This window comes from Vespula pensylvanica, chromosome 1 (genome assembly GCF_014466175.1).
Source record: "Vespula pensylvanica isolate Volc-1 chromosome 1, ASM1446617v1, whole genome shotgun sequence".
Lineage (NCBI taxonomy): Eukaryota > Metazoa > Arthropoda > Insecta > Hymenoptera > Vespidae > Vespula > Vespula pensylvanica.
Genome location: NC_057685.1, coordinates 4,936,353 through 4,958,871, shown reverse-complemented (window position 1 = coordinate 4,958,871; position 22,519 = coordinate 4,936,353). Strand labels below are relative to the sequence as shown.

The window sequence follows — 22,519 nt, the reverse complement described above, 5'->3', positions numbered from 1 at the left end:
AACAAAAGAACATTCAATTTTAAGCAATATCTTCATCAATTCAAGCTAAGAAATTAACAAAATTATTAATACAAAATAATATATTTATAACTATTTACTCATTTTAGTCATATTTTACAAATAAATTTCGTAAAGATATAATGACAAAAACATAGATATTTTTAAATCCTAAAAAGTCACATATGATTGTCTTAAAAGAAAACAACAAATATTATAACTTCTAATATATCAACATAAATATGCATAAATAAATAGAATTAAGCTCAAATAAATCAGGTAAATGAGGAATGTTTGAATATGCATTATAATGTAATATATGTTATTTTATTATTCGTTATTTAAACTTTAAATCTCTTAAGCAAGTATTCTAAAGCAGAGCAACAAATTGCTAAAAAAAAAAATTGATTTTTACTGTATTATATTATGACAATATTGAATAAATTAAACAATTTATATATAAAATATGATTGCAATATTAAACAAAATGTTATACCAAAAAAAAAATAAATTATTAAAGAAAACTATATATATATGCAAATATATCTAGATCTCTAATATTTTATGACTTCTCATTTATATTTCTTTTTATGTTAATCTTACTGTGCTATAAAGTATATATTTAAAAAGTTATTTTTAAAGATCATATCAAGAAAAATCATTAATATTTCCTGTACTAGGCCTTATTTAACCACTCAATATAATAAAAATTTAGAATTGTTGGAAGTATACCCAGCTTGTATATAAATTAAATAAATAAACAATAAATAACATTTGAAAAGTCTAATAATTTTACAATCTGATAATCTTGTTTTTGATGATTTGTTAAATAGCTTCTATTATTACACAATTTCATTTAACAGCTATTATATTTTCATCTTAGAGACAATAATTTTAATAAATAATATCTTATTGAATTTCAATACCAAGTCGTTTTTTTATATAAAAAATTGATTTAGATAATTTCCAACAGTATATAAACTATTTTTTTATACGTTCCCCAGTCATGTCTTTAATTGTAATGGCATATTAATAAAATAAACAGATATTGCATCTATTTGGCATTCTTTAAGATAACAGTGGTTACATTTTTAGATTCTTGTACAATCAAGGCAACTCATCTTCAATAGTCTTCATCACTACATAACAAGGAGTTTTACCCCAATTATTGTGCAATAAATTATTTTATAAGTTATTATATGATAATATATGGCATGTGTGAAAAGTAACTACATTCCATTATTATTAATAATGCTACAGTTATATATTAACTAATAGAAGCCTGAAAAATTAATCATTATAAGCACATAAGAAAGTTACTAGTTAATGTTTATATTTTTAAACGAGATTTTCTATATATACTACTCTTCATTAAATAAATAAAGTAGAGTAATACAATAAAAATCTCTTTAAAAGTTTAATATGAAATTAACTTCTGTATAATCATGTGTGTAATATCATAGTTCGTCTATATTTTAGATTTGTATTAATCATATTAGAGATATTTTATAGGCCACCACATCAGTATAATAATACTAATATATTGATATCACAAGCCTATTTGCACATTAGAAATTAAAGTAAATAACTTCATATTTTCCCTACTTCAAATTTAAATATTTAAGTAGTATATTACATAACAATACTTTCTAAAGGTTTTTACGTTATAACTGAAGTCTATATGTAGATAATATTAACACATGTTTGTCTTAATTTGGAAATAACTTCATCTTTTTTTGCAAGGACCATATAAATCATATACTTCTCCTCATAAGTAAATCATATTCAGAAATAAAATATTACCTTTTTATAAAGAGACAATGCTTTTATATGTAAGTTGGAGAATCTTTCAAACTTGTATTACACGCTTCACAGACAGAAACATTTTTCTCATTTACTAATGTACACTTTGGGCATTCTTTACCACCACTTGCTAGTGGTTTATCTTCATTTCCTTTAAATTTAGATTTCATACACATTTCACAAATTTCTCTCTTAGGTGAATTTAAGAAGGTGCAAGTTGCACAATTCCATTTATTTTTATCTTCGCTATTAGTTTCTTTTTTGGATTCTGACAATTCCAGATTATTAATTGAATTGGTAATCCTTGAAATCTGTTCAGACGAATGATGCGATCGTTGTATGGGTAAAATTCGACTATCATGTTTTTTCACTGTACCATATAAATATGACTGATTTTCTATTGTAGTATCATTATGATATCTATTTGAATCTGATAAATCAAAAGAAGAAGATTTCTTTTTAATTGATAATGTATCATGATGGTGTTTTCGTCCATTTGTGATATGATTGTTAATATCTTTTACATCTCTTCCACTTTTTTCTTTCTCCAATCGATAAATACAATACTTTTCTTCGTTTTCAGAAGACCTTAATGGCTTCTGCTTGAGGAATCCTAAATCTGGCTCTGTTTTATTTAAAATATCTTCTCTATCACCAAGATCCTTTGAATATCCCTGACTTTCTAAATTTTTATAAACAAAGTCCCAACTTTCATGTGTATTCTTCTCTATGTTCGAATATGGTTTTATATATTTTTTATCAACTTTAGCATAATCATAATCCGAATCAATAGGCTGCCTTTTATGAAAATCCACTTCGTCCATATTAAAAGTTCTTTGCGATGATTTTCTACACGTTTTATCGTAATTCTCGACTGGAAGTGGCATATTAAGCTCTACTAGCCTGTTTGCAGGTACTCTTGTTGTATATGCTTGTACTGTAGGATAATAGGGATTATTATAAATATTACCACATTTATTTCCAGGTGGCATACATCCATATGTACCATAACAATTTAGCATGCCATGATCCATTGAATTAAAATAATGGTAATTTTTAGATATCACATTTGCATCATTAATACATCTATAGTCTGAGGGACATGGTGGTATACTGTAATTATTAGATGGCATATGATAATTAATAGGTGGTGGTACTGTATTCATGGTTGCAAGTTGTGGATAATGATAGTTTCTATACATATCAACTTTTACACGACTTTGGTGTAATTTTTCCAGAAAACGTTGATTCAAAGCTCTGATAGCTTGTTCAGGAGTTCCAACATGATTCTCACGGAATTCCAGAACCTCTAGCCAAGATATTGTATAATTCTTTGAAACACATTCCCATATCTGTTTTAAAACCTGCAAACAAATTTCAATTTCTAAATAACACATATAACTACAAATTTAAATGATACAATAATGATAGATACATAAAAATAATACCTGACATTCTACAAAAGCCACTATCGCATCTCTACTAACATTAGTTACTTTATCTGGATCTATCGGACCTTCTAAAACAAGCACTTCCCTGCCTGCATGTTTATATCCCATCTGTTCAAACATCAATTCTGCTCCTATTAAATTAGCTTGTACTTCATGTTTGTAAAATCCACTGTAAATCTATAAAATTCAAATTTAACTTTACAAGAACATTATAAAAGAAATAAAAAAATTATATATAAAGTATATGATATATATACTAACCCGTAATATCCTATACTCTTTTCTCCAAGGTTGTGCAACAAGATTTGCAGCGTATAAAGAAATAGCACTCCAAGCAGTGGCAGCTCTGTAACCGCTAAAATCTTGTAATGTAGCAGCGGATCTACGTAAAATATCTGCTGTTTCATGAAACATATATTTACTTTCATTAGGAACAAGGTAGAGGTACTCCTTGATAAATCCTAAAAATATAATAAAAATATCTGTGATTAACAAAATTTTTTTATCATTTTACGATAGAATCTAAAATATACCATCTTTTATTATATATCTATACCTTCTAGTTTACGACGTTGATCTAATTTTAAAGGACTATCATCAGTTTGTAGATAAGCCAGATGACTTTGTTCTAATTTCATACTAATTTCATGGAGTTTGTCTTTACCCCGAAGAATTAAGTCATTTGCCATTTTTATTTCTAAGATAATAAATACATATATTACATCACATCAATCGTCAATTTAATTCTATCTACTTGTATCATAAGATAAAGTAAGTAATTAATTTAATTAAAAAAATTCTATTTTAAATAAAAATTAGTTGACTAAATATAAATATAGATATTTGTTAGAATCTATAATTTATACCTAATTACAATTTTCTTTCTTACACAAAATGTTGCAAAATTTTATCAAGTCTGGTAATTATATATTTTTTGTAAAATAACAATAAAATAATAAAATAGAAAATACATTGTTTATTTACAGGCGTACTATAATCGTATTTATAACAAACCTCCTAGAAATTCAACGTTGAAACAGATTCTTGATACGAACTATGGCTAGCTCCAACCTAAAAATAAATCCTATATATAGAAGAGGTGCCACGGGATTTTCTAGGTGAGCTATCATTATATCTTTCTCATTTGCACGATGTCCCATTTCAAATACATCGATTTATCAAATTTATTATAACTAAATAACATTTTGTATCACTCAAAAAATAGCAGTAAATATTTTGCTATGTAACTTTTTTTGGTTATGTTATGTACGTCGAATGCATAAACCAATCGTATCGTAGAGATAGAAGTTCGTTTTAAATTTTTGGATTTGTCCAATCTTATTGTTTGAAATATATTTTCTTGTAATGCTCATACTAATGTATTACGAATTTGATCTACTATTTATTAAAAATTATTATCTAATATGCAGTAACTATCAGTAAATATCCCAATAATATAATTAAATATTAAAATCTTTAGATAATTAATTATATAGATAAAAAATGTTTAAAAAATAAATATAACTTGTTCAGGTCTATTATACTTTTTATATCTTTATAGTGTTATTAAATTTCGTTTATTTTAACAATAATCTATGATATATTTGCTAGATAAAAAAAATTATATTGTAAAACAATAATTTTGTTATCAAGATACCTTTGGTATTAATAATACATAGTAAATCATTTTTATAATAAATTTAAAAAATAAATTGCATCATACATTATATTAATTTTAAATAAATGCTTTAATGATAAATCTTACAAAGCATGATCGATTCTTAATTTTCGAACATATAATATAATATAAATCTATATGTAAAATTCTTCCTATTTTGTTAATATTAAAAAAATGTACAAAAAAGTAACATGTTATACAAATTGCAATTGATATTTTTGCTCAATGTTTTTACATGTTACTAAACAATGGAAGTTTAAAATAAAATATGTGGCTGACATAATAAATATTTCTTTTTTTTTCTTACTGTAGATATTATTTAAAATATTTAATATAGATAATTATGTAGGATCTATATTAGAAGCCACTGTAAAAGATAATATGGCTGTTTACATATATTGTTTAGAAATATATTAACGGCCAAATTTTTTACTTTAACAATACAAATAATATATGTAACATATATTTTCAGTAAAATTATAGTAATAAGATGATGCTATGAAAGATTTTTACAGAATAAAATGATATAATTTTATGATTTCAAAACAAAAAGTGTAATTACTAATACCATATTATATTACTTCCTTAAGGTACGTATAAATGTATGCTGTTGTAGATAGAAAGTAAGGATGTGCGGTGTCATTTAAAGGGTATTATTCAGATCTAGACGTGGCCTTTTAATACGAATTGTAGCACCTTCATCTTGTACATCACCATTAGCTGATAAAAATTCTCTTTTCTTATCTGGATTCTACAACATTTGATATTTATAAATGTAAATCACATTTTTTTTTAACTATTATAATATAGCCTTTTATCACATACTTGCGATACCTTTTTATCCCATTGTTGATGAAGATACCTAAGAAGTATAGTTGTCTTTTCTGTAACTATAACTATAAATGGATTGAAAGATTAAAAATTATTAGTAATTTTAATTATAATTACTTATAATTATATTTTTAAGTAAATTAAATTTAGAACATACTTTGTTCAGGTGGATAATCTTTAGTAGGAAGGTAGACCGACGGCCTTTTAACACAGGTTCGATTTCCATTGTCAGTATGAAAATTGGCAAAGTTATTTTCATCATGTGAAGGAAGTCCCTTTAGAAATTCTGCGACAGACTATATACGATAATATTTTAATATAAATATTAAACAGAAAAATCTTTTTTTTTTTTTCAATAAATTTAGTCATCATAACCTCAAATAATAAAACTACAAAACTATACATCGTTTGTAAGAATAAATACATTTTTTCTTACCATTGTGAAAAAGTTAAAAATCCTGATATTAGTACGTTAAAATCCTTGCACAGCCAGAGAAAAAAACGTTGAGAATAATCTAATTCATGTAAAAGGAATTATTAAACTGTCGTCTTCAACTAAACACGGAATATGTATTGACTAGCTCGTAGGTCGACATACTAAACATAAAATGTTAAAAATCTCGTAGAAACCATTTTTTATCCATCAAAATATTATTTACAAACTCGATAAAAAGAGTTTAACGAAAACAGATAATATATTTTTCGAGGCGAAAAAGAAACAGTCGCTACCGAGGCTCACAATGTACTTCATCAATTTTCTTAACGTGTATCGACGTTACAAACTTATCTATAGATAAAGAAGAACCAATAAAAAATCTTCGTTTCCGTTGTATACTTGACTGCACATACGCATACGTGTTGCGCATCCTGTAGATATTTTATGAAAGCAGAGTAACATATGTTCCAATGTCAATGTGACGCGTCGAATGTTTATCAACAAAACTGACAATCTCAATATAAAGGTTCTTCAGACATTAATTATTATTATCAACACTTATATATAGCGAATGAAATCGATGAAATATCAATGAAATATAATACTATGTATAAAGATGAAAATAACCAATAAATTACATTTCAAAATTACGGATACTTTATCGTTGTTTAGCTTTATCATTGCATAAAGCTATCATGCATTGCAGGAAGTGGGTTAAATTGAAAAAGAATAATGATTGGTATGAATTGGAATCAGAATCAGTTACTGATGAAAAACAATGCCTTGTACGAATAAATTTTGTCCAAGCAGCATTTGACTGTAATAATGAACAATTGATAGCAATAAACTCCAAAGGTATAGCTTATCACGTCGACTTAACAAACATACATCCATGTTATCAGAAACTTGGTATGATAGGACAAGCTTGTTTTGTAGCATTCAATTCTATGAACAATAGCGAGATAATAATAGGTCTTACCACAGCTGATATAAAGCTTATGAAGATACATGCAAATATCAATGAATTTTGTTTAATATCAGGGCATAAATTACCAGCAACAAATATCTCTTTTTATAAGGATTACTGCTTAACGTGTTCTTATAAAGAAGTTATAATATGGCATTTAAAATCTTTCAGTAGAGTACACCAATTACATATCAATACTACAAATGTATCTGTAAAGAAAGCAAGTTTATCAAGCTTAGGTCATATTGTTGTATTATATCACAATGATAGCATACAAACTTGGATGTTTAATCAGTTAGATACTGATACAAAATTAGATATAAAGAAATTTGGTATACGTAATGTAAAAGACTTTGTTTTTATACAAAATGGAAGAGCTATGATAATAGCCAGTACTCAAAATAAAATTATTATTTTAAATACATATAATTGGAATATGATAAAAAGTTTGAGTTTACCAGAGAAATTCATTGGTGTAAAAAAAATGTCCATTGTACCTCTGCCATTAGATAGTGGTGCCAATAAAATTGTAGCAGTTATTTCATCAAATTGCACACTGCACATTCTTGATTTAAATTTGTCTTGTTTTATTGATAAGACACACGTAATCAATAACATTAAAAAAATTGTAGTTTCTTCAGATGGTAGGTACATAATAATTATTGAAAAACAAGGACTCTTGAAATTGACATTTTGTGAAAAATTGTTCCCTCAAGAATCCAAACGCACAGAAAAATTAGAAAAAAAATGTAGACCTCAAGCTCACAAAATAAATGAACATCTCCAATGTATCAGACAAAGTATAAAACAAGAACTACGTTTAGATAGATTATTACTAATTTTACAAGAATTTGGAAGATTTCCTGACAAATATCGTCATCTTATATGGTCTACAATATTAAAACTTCCAGCTAATAAAACTGCATTCATCTCTTTAATCAATAATACAACACAAGGAACAGTTACCATAAGTTTTCTTAAAAATTACCATTTAGCTGATCGTAATAAAGCATCATTATTAACTACAATAATAGAATGTTTAATACAATGGTGTCCTTTACTTGCTCAAACTTCATTTTTGCCAAATTTAATATTTCCATTTCTTGTGGTATCACAGGTAATATTTTTATATCTTATGTCTATTATATGTCTATATAATTCTCTGTTATATATTTGTATATTTATTTCAGAAAGATCAACTATTTGCTTTGGAGCTTACTTTAAATATACTTATAAATTATTGTCAAAAATGGTTTGAATACCATCCCTTACCACCTTTAAATATTTTGGGTATTATCGAAAATATTCTTTTGAGAGCAGATCCACAACTGCTAAATGTCTTTTGCGAACGTGGTATAACATCTATTGAATATGCATGGCCATTATTGCAGACCACAATGAGCGAAGTATTATCTGGTGATGAGTGGCTTATTTTGTGGGACCATTTGTTATCTTTTCAAACACCTACTCTTTTTCTTATGTGTGTTATTGCCTATAGCATTTGCTCACGTAATATTATCTTCATGTTACATAGAGCTGAAGATTTAAAGCATTTCTATAGGACGCAAGGACATGTTAGAGCTAAGGAGTTATTAAAAATAGCACAAAACCTTGATCAAAATATCCCATATCGACTACATCCGAATCGTTATCTTAGGTATTATAATCATGAATTTATATTTATATTTTCATATATATTATTATATTTTCTTTTAGAAACAAGTTGATTCAATTACCCGAGGAAGGACCATATCCTCCACTTGTATTAGAAGACTATCCAAAATTTCTTACTGAAGAATTAAATATCTCACAAGTTCCCAAACTTCAAAAACAAAAACAAATTTTGCAGAGATACAAACAAGAAGTTGTATTAACAGAGGAAATAAGATTACATGATGCAGTAAAAGCTTTCATGAAGGAAGTCCATAAAAATAGACTTGATGGTAAAATATTGATAATTTGATTATTTGACAATAATCACAAAAAATTGTATATAATTAGTTTGATATTAAATTTTTATTTTTTTAGAAGTAAAAAAATGTTTTCAAGTACAGTTACACGAGAAGGAATTAGAATTAAATGAAATAATGGAACAGATGAAAGACATACCATATAAATATGTAGGAAGAAAACTTTCTGATCTGATAGCAAATTTAGAATCAGAAACAAATAGTAGTATGAATTCAGAAAATACTACAACATTGGATGATAAGGAATTTAAAAATTGTGTAAAATTGCAAAGAGATGTAGCTAAGCTAGAAGATGAAGTAAAAGATGTTTTAGATTCATTGAGATGCAATACATCAGTAAATATTATTTAATTTTGAATTTATATTCTTAAATATTTACTAAGAAATTTAATCATGTAGAAAGTATGTATGTAATTTGAAATGTACGTAAGTATATATTTTAATATAAATATAACATTTTTTATATTATATTTTGGAAACCATAAATAGGTATTCGCAATTTTTAAAATCATTGTAAATTCGCATGATAATATTTTAAAAAGTATGTTTCTTATGTATATAAGTACATATATTTAAAAAGAAGAAATACTTATTTTTTTTGCATTTTATTTCATATATAGAAAATTTTCTGCTTTATATAATGAAATTAATTTGTGCCTTGATTTTATATATATTTTTATATATCTGTGTAATTTTATTTTGTCATCAAAATTGAACAATTGAGTAAATGGGTACATTGAATTTTTCTCGTGCCTTTAATTCCACCAACTCTATTACCACTAAACATTCTACTACTTTTACGTTTGCAGCTGTTAATAAATTTATAGCAGCACCTATAGAGCCTGTATGACAATATATTACGATGTAATAAAAATTTTAATATTATGTACATTAATAATCAATAGATAAAAGCATAAAAAAACTTATTACCTCCAGTTGCCAATAAATCATCAATTATAAGCACTCGGGTACCTTCTTTAACGCTACTCATTTGTAATTCCAATGTTGACTATGTAATTAATAAAATATATATAGATTAAATGTATTCAAATAATAAAACAAAAATTAAGAAACTGTATATAATTAACCTCTCCGTATTCCAAACTATAGTCCTGACTTAAAACCTTTCCTGGAAGTTTCCCTTTTTTTCTGATTGGTATGAAAGGTTTATCAATTTCTATACATACCATTGGACCAAGTAAAAATCCACGGGAATCCAAACCTGCAATCAAATCAATTTCAAGGAACAAAACATGTTCCACTAGTAGATCTCTCAAAGCTTTTAATGCTAACGTATTTTGGAATACAGGGAATATATCTCTGAAAATAAGTAATTTCTACAACATAATATATGTGATAAAAAATAATGAGAAAAAATTGCATAATTTTACAAGGAAGAAAATAAGATTTTATGAAAAATCTTATTTAATATAATTTATTTTATATGACTTACCGAAAATTAACACCATATGTAGGAAAATTATCATAACTCTTGATAGTATTCTTGACTAGTTTCAATTTTTCAGTTTTATCCATTTTTGTACAAATATATGTTTTTCCCAAGAAAAATAAACCAATCTTCCTAATGTTTTAACTTTTATTCTAATGTGAATTCATAATAATATATGATTATTTGTTTGTATATATCTAATTTATTATTATACAATTATATATTATTTCATCATTATCATACTTAATCACTTTCACAATTACAGGTCCAATAAATGACACATTTAAAATTGTGAATAGAACAAAAAAAATAAATAAATAAACCAAAGAAAAAAGCAAGAAGAAAAATAGTTTCACGTGATCCACTTGAAGATAATTGTAATACAGGAAATTTCGTATAAGACGGATATTACATTCTATAGAAATGCCGCCTTATATAAATCGCGTTATGCGAAACAAATCTCGAGTGAACAGCTGTCTTAGAAAAGAATAGAAAAGTTAATTTCCAAATTCTTTTTTAAATCGTCGATATTTTTTATTTACGTCTCTTGATTTGTTGAATAGATTATTGTGAATTTTTGAAAGAGATTTTTTCGATAAACACCCAAATAAGTGAATTTTGTTTTCGAAAGGTACAAATCTTTGTCATAAATTTACTTTGAACTAACCCTCTCGAAAATCTTCAATGACAACTGGAGTCAAGTGGCATATTATTTGAAAAATATTTTAATTCTTTTTACAATGGTGCTATTTCTTTAATTTAAATATTTGAGTGTATAGTTTCCGAGAAAATTGCTTTGGAAATTTTTTTGATTGAAAATATTTGTTACTTTATGAAATGTTCAAAATATGTGATCACCGATATTCAAGTAGTAATAATGTTTTTGTATAATGTTATATCGAACATTCTATAATACATTAGGATTTATAACCTGAAGTCAGCTTGTACTATTTTCAACATATTCTTCAATATATATATTTTATATGTATATATAAAAAAGATTTACTTTTATTATTTATTAATAATAGGAGAAATTTTTAATTAAATTCTATCTTATATTTTATAAAATATGTTAAGAGGGAATAATAATAAGGAAATATTAAAGATACAATTATATAAGTACTATGTATTATTATCATTCAACAACGCGTATAATACGCTTATGCGTTTGAAAACGATTATAGAATATATTTACAAACATGAATCAGTGAATCAGTGAATATATTACATCCAAATACTTTATATATTTGCCTTGAATGCTTTGACATTTAAATATATTCTTTCCCTTCATTATTTCAATCAATAAAAATGATCTTGCGAAGACTTATTTTTAATCTTTAACAACAACAAACCCTATATCTAATGTATTTCATTTGATTAATTATTCTGAATGTTAAAAAATGGCAGTGCTTTCAGATAAACTCATTACGCGTTCCTAAATCTTCATTTTTTGTGCGAATTACAAAATGTACATTTGTACAAACACTATGTTGTAGTGTTAATTACCGGTATACAGTATTAAATAATCCTTAACGCATTATCACTCTGTATACATGTCTCTTGATAAAGTTTATGTAATAATCAGAAACAAAGATCGATAATTATGATATACAACATACATCTCAACGACGTATATAAATCTCCGATTTCTCTTTATGACTAGCAGCTCGTTTTTGAAATCGTGTTTGGTATTAAATTCAAATAAGAAAATCGGTCCATACAATGGATGATCCACTTATGAATTTATCAAACGGAACAGTTTCAAAAGTGCTGAAACGATTGTTCAGACCTTGGTCGTGGCCAATAATTTAATATAATGCGCTTTATGCGTAATTTCGAATTCCTGGGCAGGTAAAAAGCATTGAGTTTGAATTCTAGGATGTCGGACCTTTCGTACAATATTTCGACCGATTACAACGAGCGCGATCAAGAGAGCACAAGTCGCTCCTACGATAGATAAAACGATGGCTTCTGTATTCTGTTTAAAACTTTGTACCTCAACGCATCGAGATCGACCACGATCGTCCTCAATAATGCTAAACGCGATTGATTCGATATTAGCAAGCTCGTCTAAGCTGGCGCATACTTTGTAACGACCTGGCACTAATACTTCGAGATTGATAAATGCCGAACTGCAATTCAATTTACATTTATGTATGGCTGTTTCAGCATCGAAAACAACTATTGAGATTTCGCAGGACGAAGCATCAGATTTTTTTGAAGGTGATAGACTGACGTCTACGTGTAAAGAACCTTGATCGGATACGTTAACATGAACCGCTGTTATTCGGACATCCAAAGAATTAGTACTTGAAGGTTCCTGATCGTGTTGTTCTTCTTGTTTGGTCTCTTTCAACGTTATAACGTCGCTACAACCTAAACCAAGGGATACGTCGTCGTAAGTTGTTGGAATTAACAGTACCACGCAATAACGATATTTATGACCAAGCTGTAAATTAAACGATGGAGGTGCGGTTACTGGCAAGGAACAAGGATCTCTCATCATACGAGAATCACAATGTAAAGGATTGGACTCGGTTTGAACCTCGCTGTCGCCTACTGTTTCGTAAACGATCAAGGTGTCACAAGTGTAATGTTCCGTGCAAGGTTCTATATTCCATAAAAGATTAATTCCAGTTAATTCATCGTAATGATATTCCTTTAAAGTGGCAAGAGGTACTCTAGTCATAGATGGTGTTGGTTCTCCGCATAAAAGACTTCCTGGCGAGACTTGAGTCAAAATTCCATTTTCCAAGGCAGGTGGTGTGGCACACACGGCAGAAGATTTATCCTCATCGCTTAAACTCGAATTACTTAACCAAGTGGCGAATTCTAAAAGAGTACAATCGCAGTTCAAAGGATTATCGGAAAGAGAGAGTCGCTTTAATCGTAACTTCGAGGTCGGCACGTCACTGGAGACCATCGTAATTTCGTTGTCGTCTAAACGTAAATCTTCGAGACTCTTTAATGGCACTACTAAATCAGCTGTCAATGATCGTAAAAAATTATGCGTTAGATCTAGAGTCGTCAATTTTTCTAAATGTGCCAAAGACGCGCTCGAAACATCCACTATACGATTATTAGCTAAATCTAATCTAGTCAATGTAGATAAATGTTTGAACGAGTGATCCTCGAGGACGTCGATCTGAAACATAAGACATATACACTTTGTCGTTTATTGATCAAAAACAAAATACATATATGATTATCTTTTCATGTTACAAACCTGGTTATGACTGAGGATAAGATAACTTAAATTTCTAACACCGGTTAATGCTCCCTGCTGCACATTGATAAATTCATTCTCGGATACAGTAAGAAAATGTAAACTTGGCATCCATGGAAGAAGATTTGGGCCCATTGGTCCCAACAATAAATTACTCGAAAGATCGAGTTCTTCCAAATTCTTGAGACCTCTTAACGCCGAAAGAGCCGAAATACTGAGCCGATTTCCTCGCATTCGTAAAAATCGAAGTTCTGGCAGTGCCGCGAAAGCTTGCGGTGATAATTGTGAGAGTAAATTATCGCATAAATCCAAATACGTTAAATTTGACAAGCCCTGAAACGAGCGATATAAATAAAATAATACTCGCGATCGTTCATTAACAAACTTACGTTGAACGAATCTGCCTCTAACGTTTTTAACTTATTATGAGAAAGATCCAATCGATCTAATCCAACGAGATACTTTAATGCCGATATTGGAACTGTTTCTAAAAGATTATTAGGCAGTCCAAGAGCCTGAAGAGGTTTAGCTAAAGCAGTAAACGCATTTTCATGAACGCGTCTCAGTTCTCCGCTAGAAATAACGAGTCCATGTAGGCCAACATTTTCGAGGAAACGTGCTGGCAATATAGAAATTCCTGTGACTGTTACATCCAAAAGAGAAATGGTTCCTGCTTTACTACTTTTTAAATGTTCACTAATCACCTATTTGAAGCAAACAAAAAAGAAATGAAATTTTTCTTAACAAGTAGATTTTACAACAACAACAGCAGCAACAACAACAACTATTATATTATTAATAATAATAATAATAAAAATTAGCATTACTTGTAAAGCTGTTCTTTCACCAGTACATCTAAGAGTATGTGGAAAATCGCAAGAACACTCAACGCTTGTTTTCGTAATATTAGGACATTCCCAAACAGAGTCGGACATAAGTGATGTTGTTGAAACTTCCTTTGAATCTTTTTCACTCGAAATACTTGACAAAGTTGTTACGGTCTCAACGCTTTCTCTCGAATTCATCGTTATCAACATAGAATCTACCATGGATATTATTGTAGAATTTATCATTGTTATATCTGTACTTGTGGTTACAGTAGACGTTGTCGTAGACATCATCGTAGACGACCTAATTGTTGATTCATTGTTCCTGGCGTCGGAACACGACGCTGTCATGATTGTGGCCAAAATTATTAAACTTCGGAATATCCTCGGCATCCTGAAAAGTATAATTATTATTGATATAAAAAAACTGAATTATTCAACTGATATCGATAGAACAATCGATCTCTTTATAACTTCATTATTTTCAATTATTTCATCACTCTTTCGTCAAAATAACCTTTTTGGCAATCAAACTATTTAACAATTAATTAACTAAATTTTTTAAGTAGGTACTTCCAATTTTTAAATCAATTAAAAATCAATGTCACATGATTATTACAATGAAGTATGGCTCGTCACAAGAAGCGATTTGGAAAAATTATTGGAATTGGATAGAGATCTACAAAAACACAAACCTATAAAGCACAGAGAAAATGCTTTACATCATGCTCTAACTCTTTACATAAGGTGTATTAACTATTTGAATATATTTCGTGAGAAAATATGTTCGAAAAAAATTTCTTTTAATCTTACGTTTCTCTATCTACTATATATATATAGATATCGAGATTTGGTAAGAAGACTCATAATATGTTATAATCAAATGATTCAAACGCAAAAACGAGAATTAATTAAACGAATACTTGATTGTGCGATTGGTCGAATGCTCCAGTGCAAAGGAGAAGTTGTTAAATTAGATTGCTCTCATTTCCAGTATATCAAATATATTTTATTTTAAGATAATTTTTATTGTTAGTTTAATTTTCATTATCACAAATCGTCTATGAATTATCAAGGTGGACAGATGATCTTTTATGTCAATTAAAATTAACGCCAGATGACATAAATATCCCTATGTTGATAGTCGATAAAACTCATGCTTTAGAACGTAGAAAATTAATCGAGGAGTTAAAAAGATATGAGCCCGAAAAACGTACGTTTCAAAATGAAAAATTGAAATTGGTCAATTTTCAATATTTTTCTACGTTTCTACAAAAAATTTTAACATCATTTATATTGTCTCATTCAATACCATGCAATTATACATAAAAGCAATATATTATATTATGAAGAATAATATAATAAAAAAAAAAATAAAAAAAAAAATATTCGATTGACCAATTTTTTTATATTATTTAAATCTTTTATTCGGAATTTTGACATTAGAATTATATATAAGAATAATATATTATATCATAAAAAATAATATAATAAAAAAGTGAAAAATATTAGGTTGACTGATCTTTAATGTTTTTTTTTTCTTTATTAAAAATTCTGATATCACTTATATTGATAAAACCAGTATACTAAAAATTATACATAAAAACAATATAATAAAAAAAAATGTGAAAAATATACGGATGGTCAATTTTCGATATTATTTTTAGTTTTTATTCGAAATTCTGATAAAATTCTTTCGACGAAATCTGACAAAATTCTTATCAATGCAACTCAATACTATATAATTATATATAAACAATATATTATATATATATATATACATTACTTATAAGCCAAATCTACTAATTTGTTTCAAAGTACGAACGATATTCTATTCTGTCAGATGTATCATATATTCTACCGTATGTCGCAGCTCTTTTAATAAGAGAACGGAGTCTTTCGCAAGTGGCAGCGGTTAGTTTGATGGATATCGAAGATACCCCGTCGAAAATGCAATTACGTAGAAGAAGACTCAGAGCTGCCGATACCTCAGCGATAATTATAGTAGAAACACCTGAGCAAAGGAAAGCTAGGGAAGCTCGAGAAGCTCGAGAACGTGCTGAAAAGGCTATGTATGACGCAGTGCTTTTGATACAAAGCCATGAAAGAGCTAGAGTTGGACGTCGTATTGGTCAAGAAGGTAATTTCAAGATAAAAAGAAATCTGATTTCATAATTCATTATTTTCTTAAAAAACATAAAAATACTTAAACTTACTTTTTTTAAAATACGTTGTCGGCACCGAAAAATTGACGTATTTTAGAAATTTTTTTTTCAAGAAGGAAATAAAATAAATTGAAAAATTAATAACTTCAACGTTAATAATTATTATTAAATTGCGCGGGAATTTTTCGGCGTAGTAAATGTACGTAATCCCTTAATACGATATTTTTTTTTAAATTCATATTTTTAATTTACCATAGCTCTAGTTATGTATAAATATAAAAAAAAAGTTCAAATCGATGAGACGAATGCATCAACGAAAGTCGATAAAGAAACATATAATAAAGCTGTTGTCATCATACAACGTGCTTGGAGAAGATATGCAGCTCGAAAAGATTTTAAAAGAAGAATCAATCATTTGGAAGAGTTATTGGATATGACGATTCCAAGTTGGAAACCTCAAGATATTTCTAAAAGAGACGAAGAAAATTTTCAAAATAGATTAGAAATTATGCCAATTTACGCCTCAGAAACTGAACAAATTACCCAAGATGAATCTATTAGGGTAAGGTTTTTGATTATAAGATTATGAGTACGATTATTTTTCAATTAGTAACCAAAAAAATATTTTAATGATATATTTTTTCAAAGTTATTAAAAATGGTGGGGCCTGGATTAATAGAAGATATCACTGATGAAATTCATGAATGGTTCATCGTCTGGTATAATACGCTTGGATATTTTGATGTTTATCCACGAGCAGAATTAGGTGGTAGCATTCTGATAGTTACCGGACAGACTATGGAACCAGAAGAATATCTTATGCAACAGATGCAAAAGAAGATAGATGCAAAATCCAAAAAACAGCAAGAAAAAGCAAAGGAACCAAAGCCAAAAACGGAGCATGTCGTAGAAGGATGGTTTATGCCGGAAACTTCATTATTTACCTGTTTAGAAACAGCTAATAATGAATTTATCGAAAATTGGAGTTATCGAGATGAATCTTCTAATCCGTTACAAAAACCTTATCTCGATTTAATAACCGATAAACTTTGTTATGAACTTCAATTTGAAATGCGACTGATCGTTGACGAACTTATGAGACTCGAATTAGAGAAATTGAACGAAGCTTTATTGAAAGATTATGCTTCCGGTAAAGTAGTCATTCCTGTAGAGAGGCCAACTGCACGTACGTATTATCATGAAAAAATAATTCGTTAATAGAAATGATATAATCGATTCAACAAAAAAGAAATTATTATTATTATTAATTATAATTAGCAAGACGAAAAAAGGGTCGAAAAAAACGCAGATCAAAAAAGGATCATTTGGGTGATATTTCTATAGACGAACTTTTCAAAGAATTAGTACAAAAAGATATCATACGAAATTATTCAGAAAGAAGTCTGAAAGATTGGTTCGGTGACATTGGTTACCAAAATTACGAAGCACATTCTGAATTTCAAGACCATTATCATCGGTTAGGGGACATCAAACAAATTATTATGGAATACTGTGTATTACCCCTCTCTTCTAAAGAAATACATACTATAGCACCCTTAATACGATCCATTTGTATCTGTGGTTTACCGGGATATGGTAAAACGTTTCTAGTCGATGCTATTTGTTCGGAGGTCAAATATCCATTTCTTTTAAAATAAATCTAGTATGTATATAGAAGGTAATACTCTAACTACTAATTAAATATTGACTCTACCCAATAGGTTGGTGCACTCTTATTCGACATGACACCATCGGTGTTGATTAATAAATATATTGGTAAGAAAAATGAACGAAGATTAATGGATATCATTGGCAAATTAAGTCGCTTTTATGCACCTTCCGTGATATTTATTGATGGTGGCGAGAAACCATGGTTGAAAAAAGTTCCATTAAACGAACGATATATTCAACCAAGACGATTTGTTAAACATCATGAAAAATTTATCAAAAGTATTAAACCAGGTGATCAGGTAATAATAGATCCATTCTAATCAACTTTTTCAAAAATCATTATCGCTTTATTAAAAATCCCTATAATCGAACGTCTTCGCAAAAAATATTTAATCCCATATAATCTTGACGATGAATTTATTTTCTATTTTATACTTTGTGAATGGGTGTTTTATGTAAAATAACCATTCCTTCTACTTTCTCAAATCCGATCAAAAAATAAATATCAAACTCGATGTGATTGGTATTCGCCCACTTATAAAAAGAAAAAAAAGAAAAGCTCTTATTTTTGCTCTTTCTTCAATATGAATGAACTCCAGTCAAGCGAGTACCACGGGTCCAGTCAAGCAAGACTCTTTTCTCTCTCTTTCTCTCTCTCTTTCTCTCACACACACACACACACACACACACACTTTTTCCTTTTATTATTTCAAACGCCTCGATGTTCCGATGCTGGTCATCAATGAAACACCTCCTACCGGTATATGGAACGACCAGAACGTAGGTGGCAGCGAGTTAACGTAGGATTTAGAGTGTCAGAAATTCCGGACAGTTACTGTTACTCACTGGCGTAGCACTCGTAAGACGTGATTTTTTTCTTTTTTCTTTCTTTTTTTTTTTTTTTTCTTCTTTTCTTAACATTCGCGTCCTGTTTCGTAGAAAGGCGTATATAAGAGAGATAAGTATCTTTTTCCTTTAATTTTACAAGACAAACTCCGTTATTCAAAATGTTTTATTTAGATATTTGTATTTTTCAGATTTTGTTCCTTACTATTTCCTCCGAACCTTACAAAGCGAAAGGTGGATTTATAAAAGCTCACAATATATTTATAATGATACCTCTCACCGATTACAATACTCTATACATGTATTACAAATATTTATTAATGAAATATCATGGGGTAGATAGAAACATAGACGTTTCTTGTCTTGCTAAAATGTCCATTGGTATACCTTTGGAATTTATACGAAAATCTATCGAGAACGTATTAACGCTTAAAAGAAGAATTATATTGAATCGCGAACCTTTATCGCAAATGGAAATTATGGGAGAAGTGTGGAAATACGAGCCATTCTCTGAAAAAATCATTAGTACATATACAAATTTCGGGAATAAGATTCCTCTTGCTAAAAAACGAAGAAAGATGATCGCTGCAGAGAAGAAAGAACAAGATAAAATAGCTACTTTGAAAGCAATGCAGAAGAGATAAAGAGAACTAATATTGAAAAAATATAACAGATTGAAAGAAATTCGAGAAATCAAAGATCGAATGGTTTCTTCTTTCTCTTGTGTACCGGCGTTCTCCAACGCTCTAAAGAAGTCCGGACGCGAAACTGGTTTTCATCTTTGGAGATGCTGAAAACGCTGAGAGCATTCATTGAAAAAACAATCAAGAATCGATGCAGGTTGTTACCATGAAAGTTACGTGTTTATCGACTTCATTATTTCTTATCTGTTCGTTTGAAATATTATATCTCAAATGTCTCAAGAAATTTCACTTACGTCCAAAATCAATAAATGATATTCAGTCTTGTATCCTGTCGAATAAAAGAAGAACAAAAAATAGAAGAAAAGAAAAGAAAAGAAAAAAAAGAGAGAAAAAAGAAAGAGAAAGAAAAAAAAAACAAGAATATTGAATTTATCACGTATGTATGTACAATAAATTATAATCGATATAAAAAAAAGGTCGCGTTGGATTATCTCGCTAAGGAAACTTGAATCCCCGTCTTGACTGCATTTAATTAGCGATAGGTTAAAATGATCGATGAGGAATGATAAGTAAATTTCAAATGAATATAAATAGAAATGAAGTCTGTTGAATATTTTCGTTCGTTCTACGTTCTTGGATAAGAGTCTCGATCGAAATGTTCGATCATAGTCGTAGACGAGTCGAGTCACTTCTCGTCGTGAGTTGCAAGAAGTAAAACGAGTAGAATGGAATACGAAGAAAACGAGCGGAAAAATGTCCTGTTTACGATTCGACGTCCTTTACACACTACAGATCTGCAATGGTGTGCGTAAAGCTACGCTTCGTCCTTTATCTGCCCCTGTAGTTTCTCTTTCCTGTGTAACACGCACACCGTTTCCCGCGCAACAAAGGTGGTAGGTTTTTCGCGCAGGCGCGATAGAATACCGCGCGAATATAAGTACATAGTACGTAGATGAGAGACAGAGAGAAAAAGAAAAAAGAAGCGAGAACACACCTGAGAATAGTAGTAGTATGTTGTTCCAAGACGATGATCTTCTTTTTATTTGTTTTCTTCTTCTTCTTCTTCTTCTACTTTTTCCTCTTGTCTCTTTCCTTCTTCTTTTTCTCCTTCTTCTCTCCTCGTCTTCCGTAAAAGCACGAGTAGACACTTGGAAGGTCGCGCGCGAATTTCAGAATAAACAAATAAAGAGGAGGGGAATATAGTAGCGGCAATAACGCCGATGAGAACGTAATGACGAACACATTATCGTCTCCCTTTCAACGGATAACAACACGCGAGTATAAAAGACGCGAAATCGAAGGTATTTGAAATTGAATACAAATTTGACGACGACGACGACGACGACCACGACGACGACGACGACGACAACGACAACGACAACGACGATGACGATGACAATGACGATCACGATAACCACGATCACGATGATCGTGAAAGGACGTCGTGCTACGGAACACTGTGCATCGAGCCATGCGATGCCGTCGTTCGTTGGGAGTCTCCGAGAGAGAGAAAACGTGTCGCCTCCGCCGTGTCCATGCGGTGGGGACCACGTATCTTGCCGGTAACCTGCGTCCGTCCGTCTCTCTGTGTCTCTCCGCGTATCCACATAGCATAGCCATGTATGGAACACGAGACGACGTTCTCTCTCTCGGCCCTTACGCCCACTTGAGATCTCCGTTGCTGCTCGTACGCCTCGCGCCTACCTTCCTCCCCTCCTACCTCACCCCCCCCCCTTCCACGCATATCCTATCTCTCTCGCCAACCCACCTTCCTCTATCTTACCTTCCCCCACCATTCTTTCCTTGCCTGACCCTGCCTCTACTTGCTGTCCGATGCACGAACAGGTATCGTCTCACAGGTTGACAACGTTGATCGACCTGCGAATAATCATGACATTCGTATTTTCAACAGATTCTTTATTCTAAAAAAAAAGAGTTTCACAAACGATTTATCCTCTTATATCATCCTACGAACAAATAATATACCTACGATCTATTAATAGAATCGAAAGTTATTATTTTATTGCGAACAACGTATAAATATTAAATTCGTTTTTGATTAATCGTAAAATTTATGCACAGATGTTGTTTCTACATCTGAATTCATATTTTTCTGAAATATTCATATTCCCGTCGAAACGAACTTTATTCCTATCTAAAAAAATATTAAGAAAACCATGTTGCGCGGAAAAAAGCGCGACATTTTTAGAAATTTTTATTACTTCAAAATAAACGTTTGTTCTTTCTTTTTTTGTTTTGTAGATATTCGTACAAAAAGTTTGGTAAATACTTTTTAATGAATTTTTTTTCCTTATACATCCATTCGTAGAGATAGACGAAATAAAATAAGAGAGGAATCAATTTGAAGGTCTTCAAGATCCTCGTGAAATGCTTTTTGATATTGGAAATCGGTGCGTTCCGTTACGAAATCACGTAAAACCGGGCCTCTACGCCTACGCGTGTAGAACTAACATAGCTGTAGTGGAAGAAAGTTCGACTTCTTTAACGAGTCAAAGGTGTTTATTATACGATGAGAAAAAACTACCTAAAATTAGTA

At 29.7% G+C, this 22,519-nt stretch overlaps 6 protein-coding genes across 7 annotated transcripts; 2 read left to right on the top strand and 4 right to left on the bottom strand.

Annotated features, from left to right (window-relative positions):
• Nucleotides 1–1,035: 1,035 nt before the first annotated feature.
• On the bottom strand, nucleotides 1,036–4,533 carry LOC122629265. Its single transcript, XM_043812490.1, has 5 exons — nucleotides 4,266–4,533; nucleotides 3,808–3,948; nucleotides 3,513–3,712; nucleotides 3,249–3,428; nucleotides 1,036–3,164 (listed from the first exon to the last, which is right to left on the bottom strand). Exons 2-5 carry the CDS (start codon nucleotides 3,938–3,940, stop codon nucleotides 1,824–1,826), a joined length of 1,854 nt encoding a protein of 617 aa, XP_043668425.1. The 5' UTR covers nucleotides 3,941–3,948; nucleotides 4,266–4,533; the 3' UTR covers nucleotides 1,036–1,823.
• A 792-nt stretch (nucleotides 4,534–5,325) lies between these two features.
• Nucleotides 5,326–6,502, bottom strand: LOC122628207 (DET1- and DDB1-associated protein 1). 2 transcript variants are annotated; one of them, XM_043810238.1, is made up of 4 exons: nucleotides 6,197–6,502; nucleotides 5,918–6,056; nucleotides 5,755–5,825; nucleotides 5,326–5,680 (listed from the first exon to the last, which is right to left on the bottom strand). In XM_043810238.1, the coding sequence occupies exons 1-4, from the start codon at nucleotides 6,197–6,199 to the stop codon at nucleotides 5,573–5,575; spliced, it is 321 nt and encodes a 106-aa protein (XP_043666173.1). In that variant the 5' UTR covers nucleotides 6,200–6,502; the 3' UTR covers nucleotides 5,326–5,572. The 2 variants fall into 2 exon arrangements, with proteins under 2 accessions (XP_043666173.1, XP_043666182.1); XM_043810247.1 differs by having other exon boundaries at nucleotides 5,764–5,825; nucleotides 6,197–6,500.
• A 231-nt stretch (nucleotides 6,503–6,733) lies between these two features.
• On the top strand, nucleotides 6,734–9,695 carry LOC122628202 (TBC1 domain family member 31). The gene is made up of 4 exons (XM_043810223.1): nucleotides 6,734–8,280; nucleotides 8,354–8,820; nucleotides 8,880–9,106; nucleotides 9,192–9,695. Exons 1-4 carry the CDS (start codon nucleotides 6,892–6,894, stop codon nucleotides 9,482–9,484), a joined length of 2,376 nt encoding a protein of 791 aa, XP_043666158.1. The 5' UTR covers nucleotides 6,734–6,891; the 3' UTR covers nucleotides 9,485–9,695.
• A 100-nt stretch (nucleotides 9,696–9,795) lies between these two features.
• Nucleotides 9,796–10,975, bottom strand: LOC122628196 (adenine phosphoribosyltransferase). The gene is made up of 5 exons (XM_043810211.1): nucleotides 10,827–10,975; nucleotides 10,587–10,735; nucleotides 10,222–10,453; nucleotides 10,064–10,142; nucleotides 9,796–9,975 (listed from the first exon to the last, which is right to left on the bottom strand). The coding sequence occupies exons 2-5, from the start codon at nucleotides 10,667–10,669 to the stop codon at nucleotides 9,839–9,841; spliced, it is 531 nt and encodes a 176-aa protein (XP_043666146.1). The 5' UTR covers nucleotides 10,670–10,735; nucleotides 10,827–10,975; the 3' UTR covers nucleotides 9,796–9,838.
• Nucleotides 10,976–11,658: 683 nt separating this feature from the next.
• On the bottom strand, nucleotides 11,659–21,689 carry LOC122629375 (leucine-rich repeat-containing protein 15). Its single transcript, XM_043812754.1, has 5 exons — nucleotides 20,957–21,689; nucleotides 14,637–15,030; nucleotides 14,199–14,513; nucleotides 13,810–14,142; nucleotides 11,659–13,728 (listed from the first exon to the last, which is right to left on the bottom strand). The coding sequence occupies exons 2-5, from the start codon at nucleotides 15,027–15,029 to the stop codon at nucleotides 12,367–12,369; spliced, it is 2,403 nt and encodes an 800-aa protein (XP_043668689.1). The 5' UTR covers nucleotide 15,030; nucleotides 20,957–21,689; the 3' UTR covers nucleotides 11,659–12,366.
• Nucleotides 15,153–20,354, top strand: LOC122632679 (IQ and AAA domain-containing protein 1-like). The gene is made up of 9 exons (XM_043819797.1): nucleotides 15,153–15,383; nucleotides 15,477–15,629; nucleotides 15,713–15,849; nucleotides 16,510–16,776; nucleotides 17,059–17,363; nucleotides 17,450–17,987; nucleotides 18,080–18,432; nucleotides 18,523–18,771; nucleotides 19,510–20,354. The coding sequence occupies exons 1-9, from the start codon at nucleotides 15,238–15,240 to the stop codon at nucleotides 19,960–19,962; spliced, it is 2,601 nt and encodes an 866-aa protein (XP_043675732.1). The 5' UTR covers nucleotides 15,153–15,237; the 3' UTR covers nucleotides 19,963–20,354.
• Nucleotides 21,690–22,519: the final 830 nt, after the last annotated feature.

What these genes read in the sequence shown, in the direction of transcription:
- LOC122629265 (XM_043812490.1), bottom strand. Translation starts at nt 3,940, where the DNA reads ATGGCAAATGACTTAATTCTTCGGGGTAAAGACAAACTCCATGAAATT. An exon ending in AAGAGTATAGGATATTACGG is followed by an intron (nt 3,429 to 3,512) that starts GTTAGTATATAT and finishes TGAATTTTATAG; the next exon opens with ATTTACAGTGGATTTTACAA. An exon ending in TGGCTTTTGTAGAATGTCAG is followed by an intron (nt 3,165 to 3,248) that starts GTATTATTTTTA and finishes ATTTGTTTGCAG; the next exon opens with GTTTTAAAACAGATATGGGA.
- LOC122628207 (XM_043810238.1), bottom strand. An exon ending in AGATTATCCACCTGAACAAA is followed by an intron (nt 5,826 to 5,917) that starts GTATGTTCTAAA and finishes ATCCATTTATAG; the next exon opens with TTATAGTTACAGAAAAGACA. An exon ending in GGGATAAAAAGGTATCGCAA is followed by an intron (nt 5,681 to 5,754) that starts GTATGTGATAAA and finishes CAAATGTTGTAG; the next exon opens with AATCCAGATAAGAAAAGAGA.
- LOC122628202 (XM_043810223.1), top strand. Translation starts at nt 6,892, where the DNA reads ATGCATTGCAGGAAGTGGGTTAAATTGAAAAAGAATAATGATTGGTAT. An exon ending in CATCCGAATCGTTATCTTAG is followed by an intron (nt 8,821 to 8,879) that starts GTATTATAATCA and finishes ATTTTCTTTTAG; the next exon opens with AAACAAGTTGATTCAATTAC. An exon ending in CCATAAAAATAGACTTGATG is followed by an intron (nt 9,107 to 9,191) that starts GTAAAATATTGA and finishes TTATTTTTTTAG; the next exon opens with AAGTAAAAAAATGTTTTCAA.
- LOC122628196 (XM_043810211.1), bottom strand. Translation starts at nt 10,669, where the DNA reads ATGGATAAAACTGAAAAATTGAAACTAGTCAAGAATACTATCAAGAGT. An exon ending in ATAGTTTGGAATACGGAGAG is followed by an intron (nt 10,143 to 10,221) that starts GTTAATTATATA and finishes TTAATTACATAG; the next exon opens with TCAACATTGGAATTACAAAT. An exon ending in TGATTTATTGGCAACTGGAG is followed by an intron (nt 9,976 to 10,063) that starts GTAATAAGTTTT and finishes ATTGTCATACAG; the next exon opens with GCTCTATAGGTGCTGCTATA.
- LOC122629375 (XM_043812754.1), bottom strand. Translation starts at nt 15,029, where the DNA reads ATGCCGAGGATATTCCGAAGTTTAATAATTTTGGCCACAATCATGACA. An exon ending in GTGAAAGAACAGCTTTACAA is followed by an intron (nt 14,514 to 14,636) that starts GTAATGCTAATT and finishes TGCTTCAAATAG; the next exon opens with GTGATTAGTGAACATTTAAA. An exon ending in TTATCCTCAGTCATAACCAG is followed by an intron (nt 13,729 to 13,809) that starts GTTTGTAACATG and finishes CTTATGTTTCAG; the next exon opens with ATCGACGTCCTCGAGGATCA.
- LOC122632679 (XM_043819797.1), top strand. Translation starts at nt 15,238, where the DNA reads ATGTCACATGATTATTACAATGAAGTATGGCTCGTCACAAGAAGCGAT. An exon ending in GCTCTAACTCTTTACATAAG is followed by an intron (nt 15,384 to 15,476) that starts GTGTATTAACTA and finishes ATATATATATAG; the next exon opens with ATATCGAGATTTGGTAAGAA. An exon ending in AAGATATGAGCCCGAAAAAC is followed by an intron (nt 15,850 to 16,509) that starts GTACGTTTCAAA and finishes CGTATGTCGCAG; the next exon opens with CTCTTTTAATAAGAGAACGG.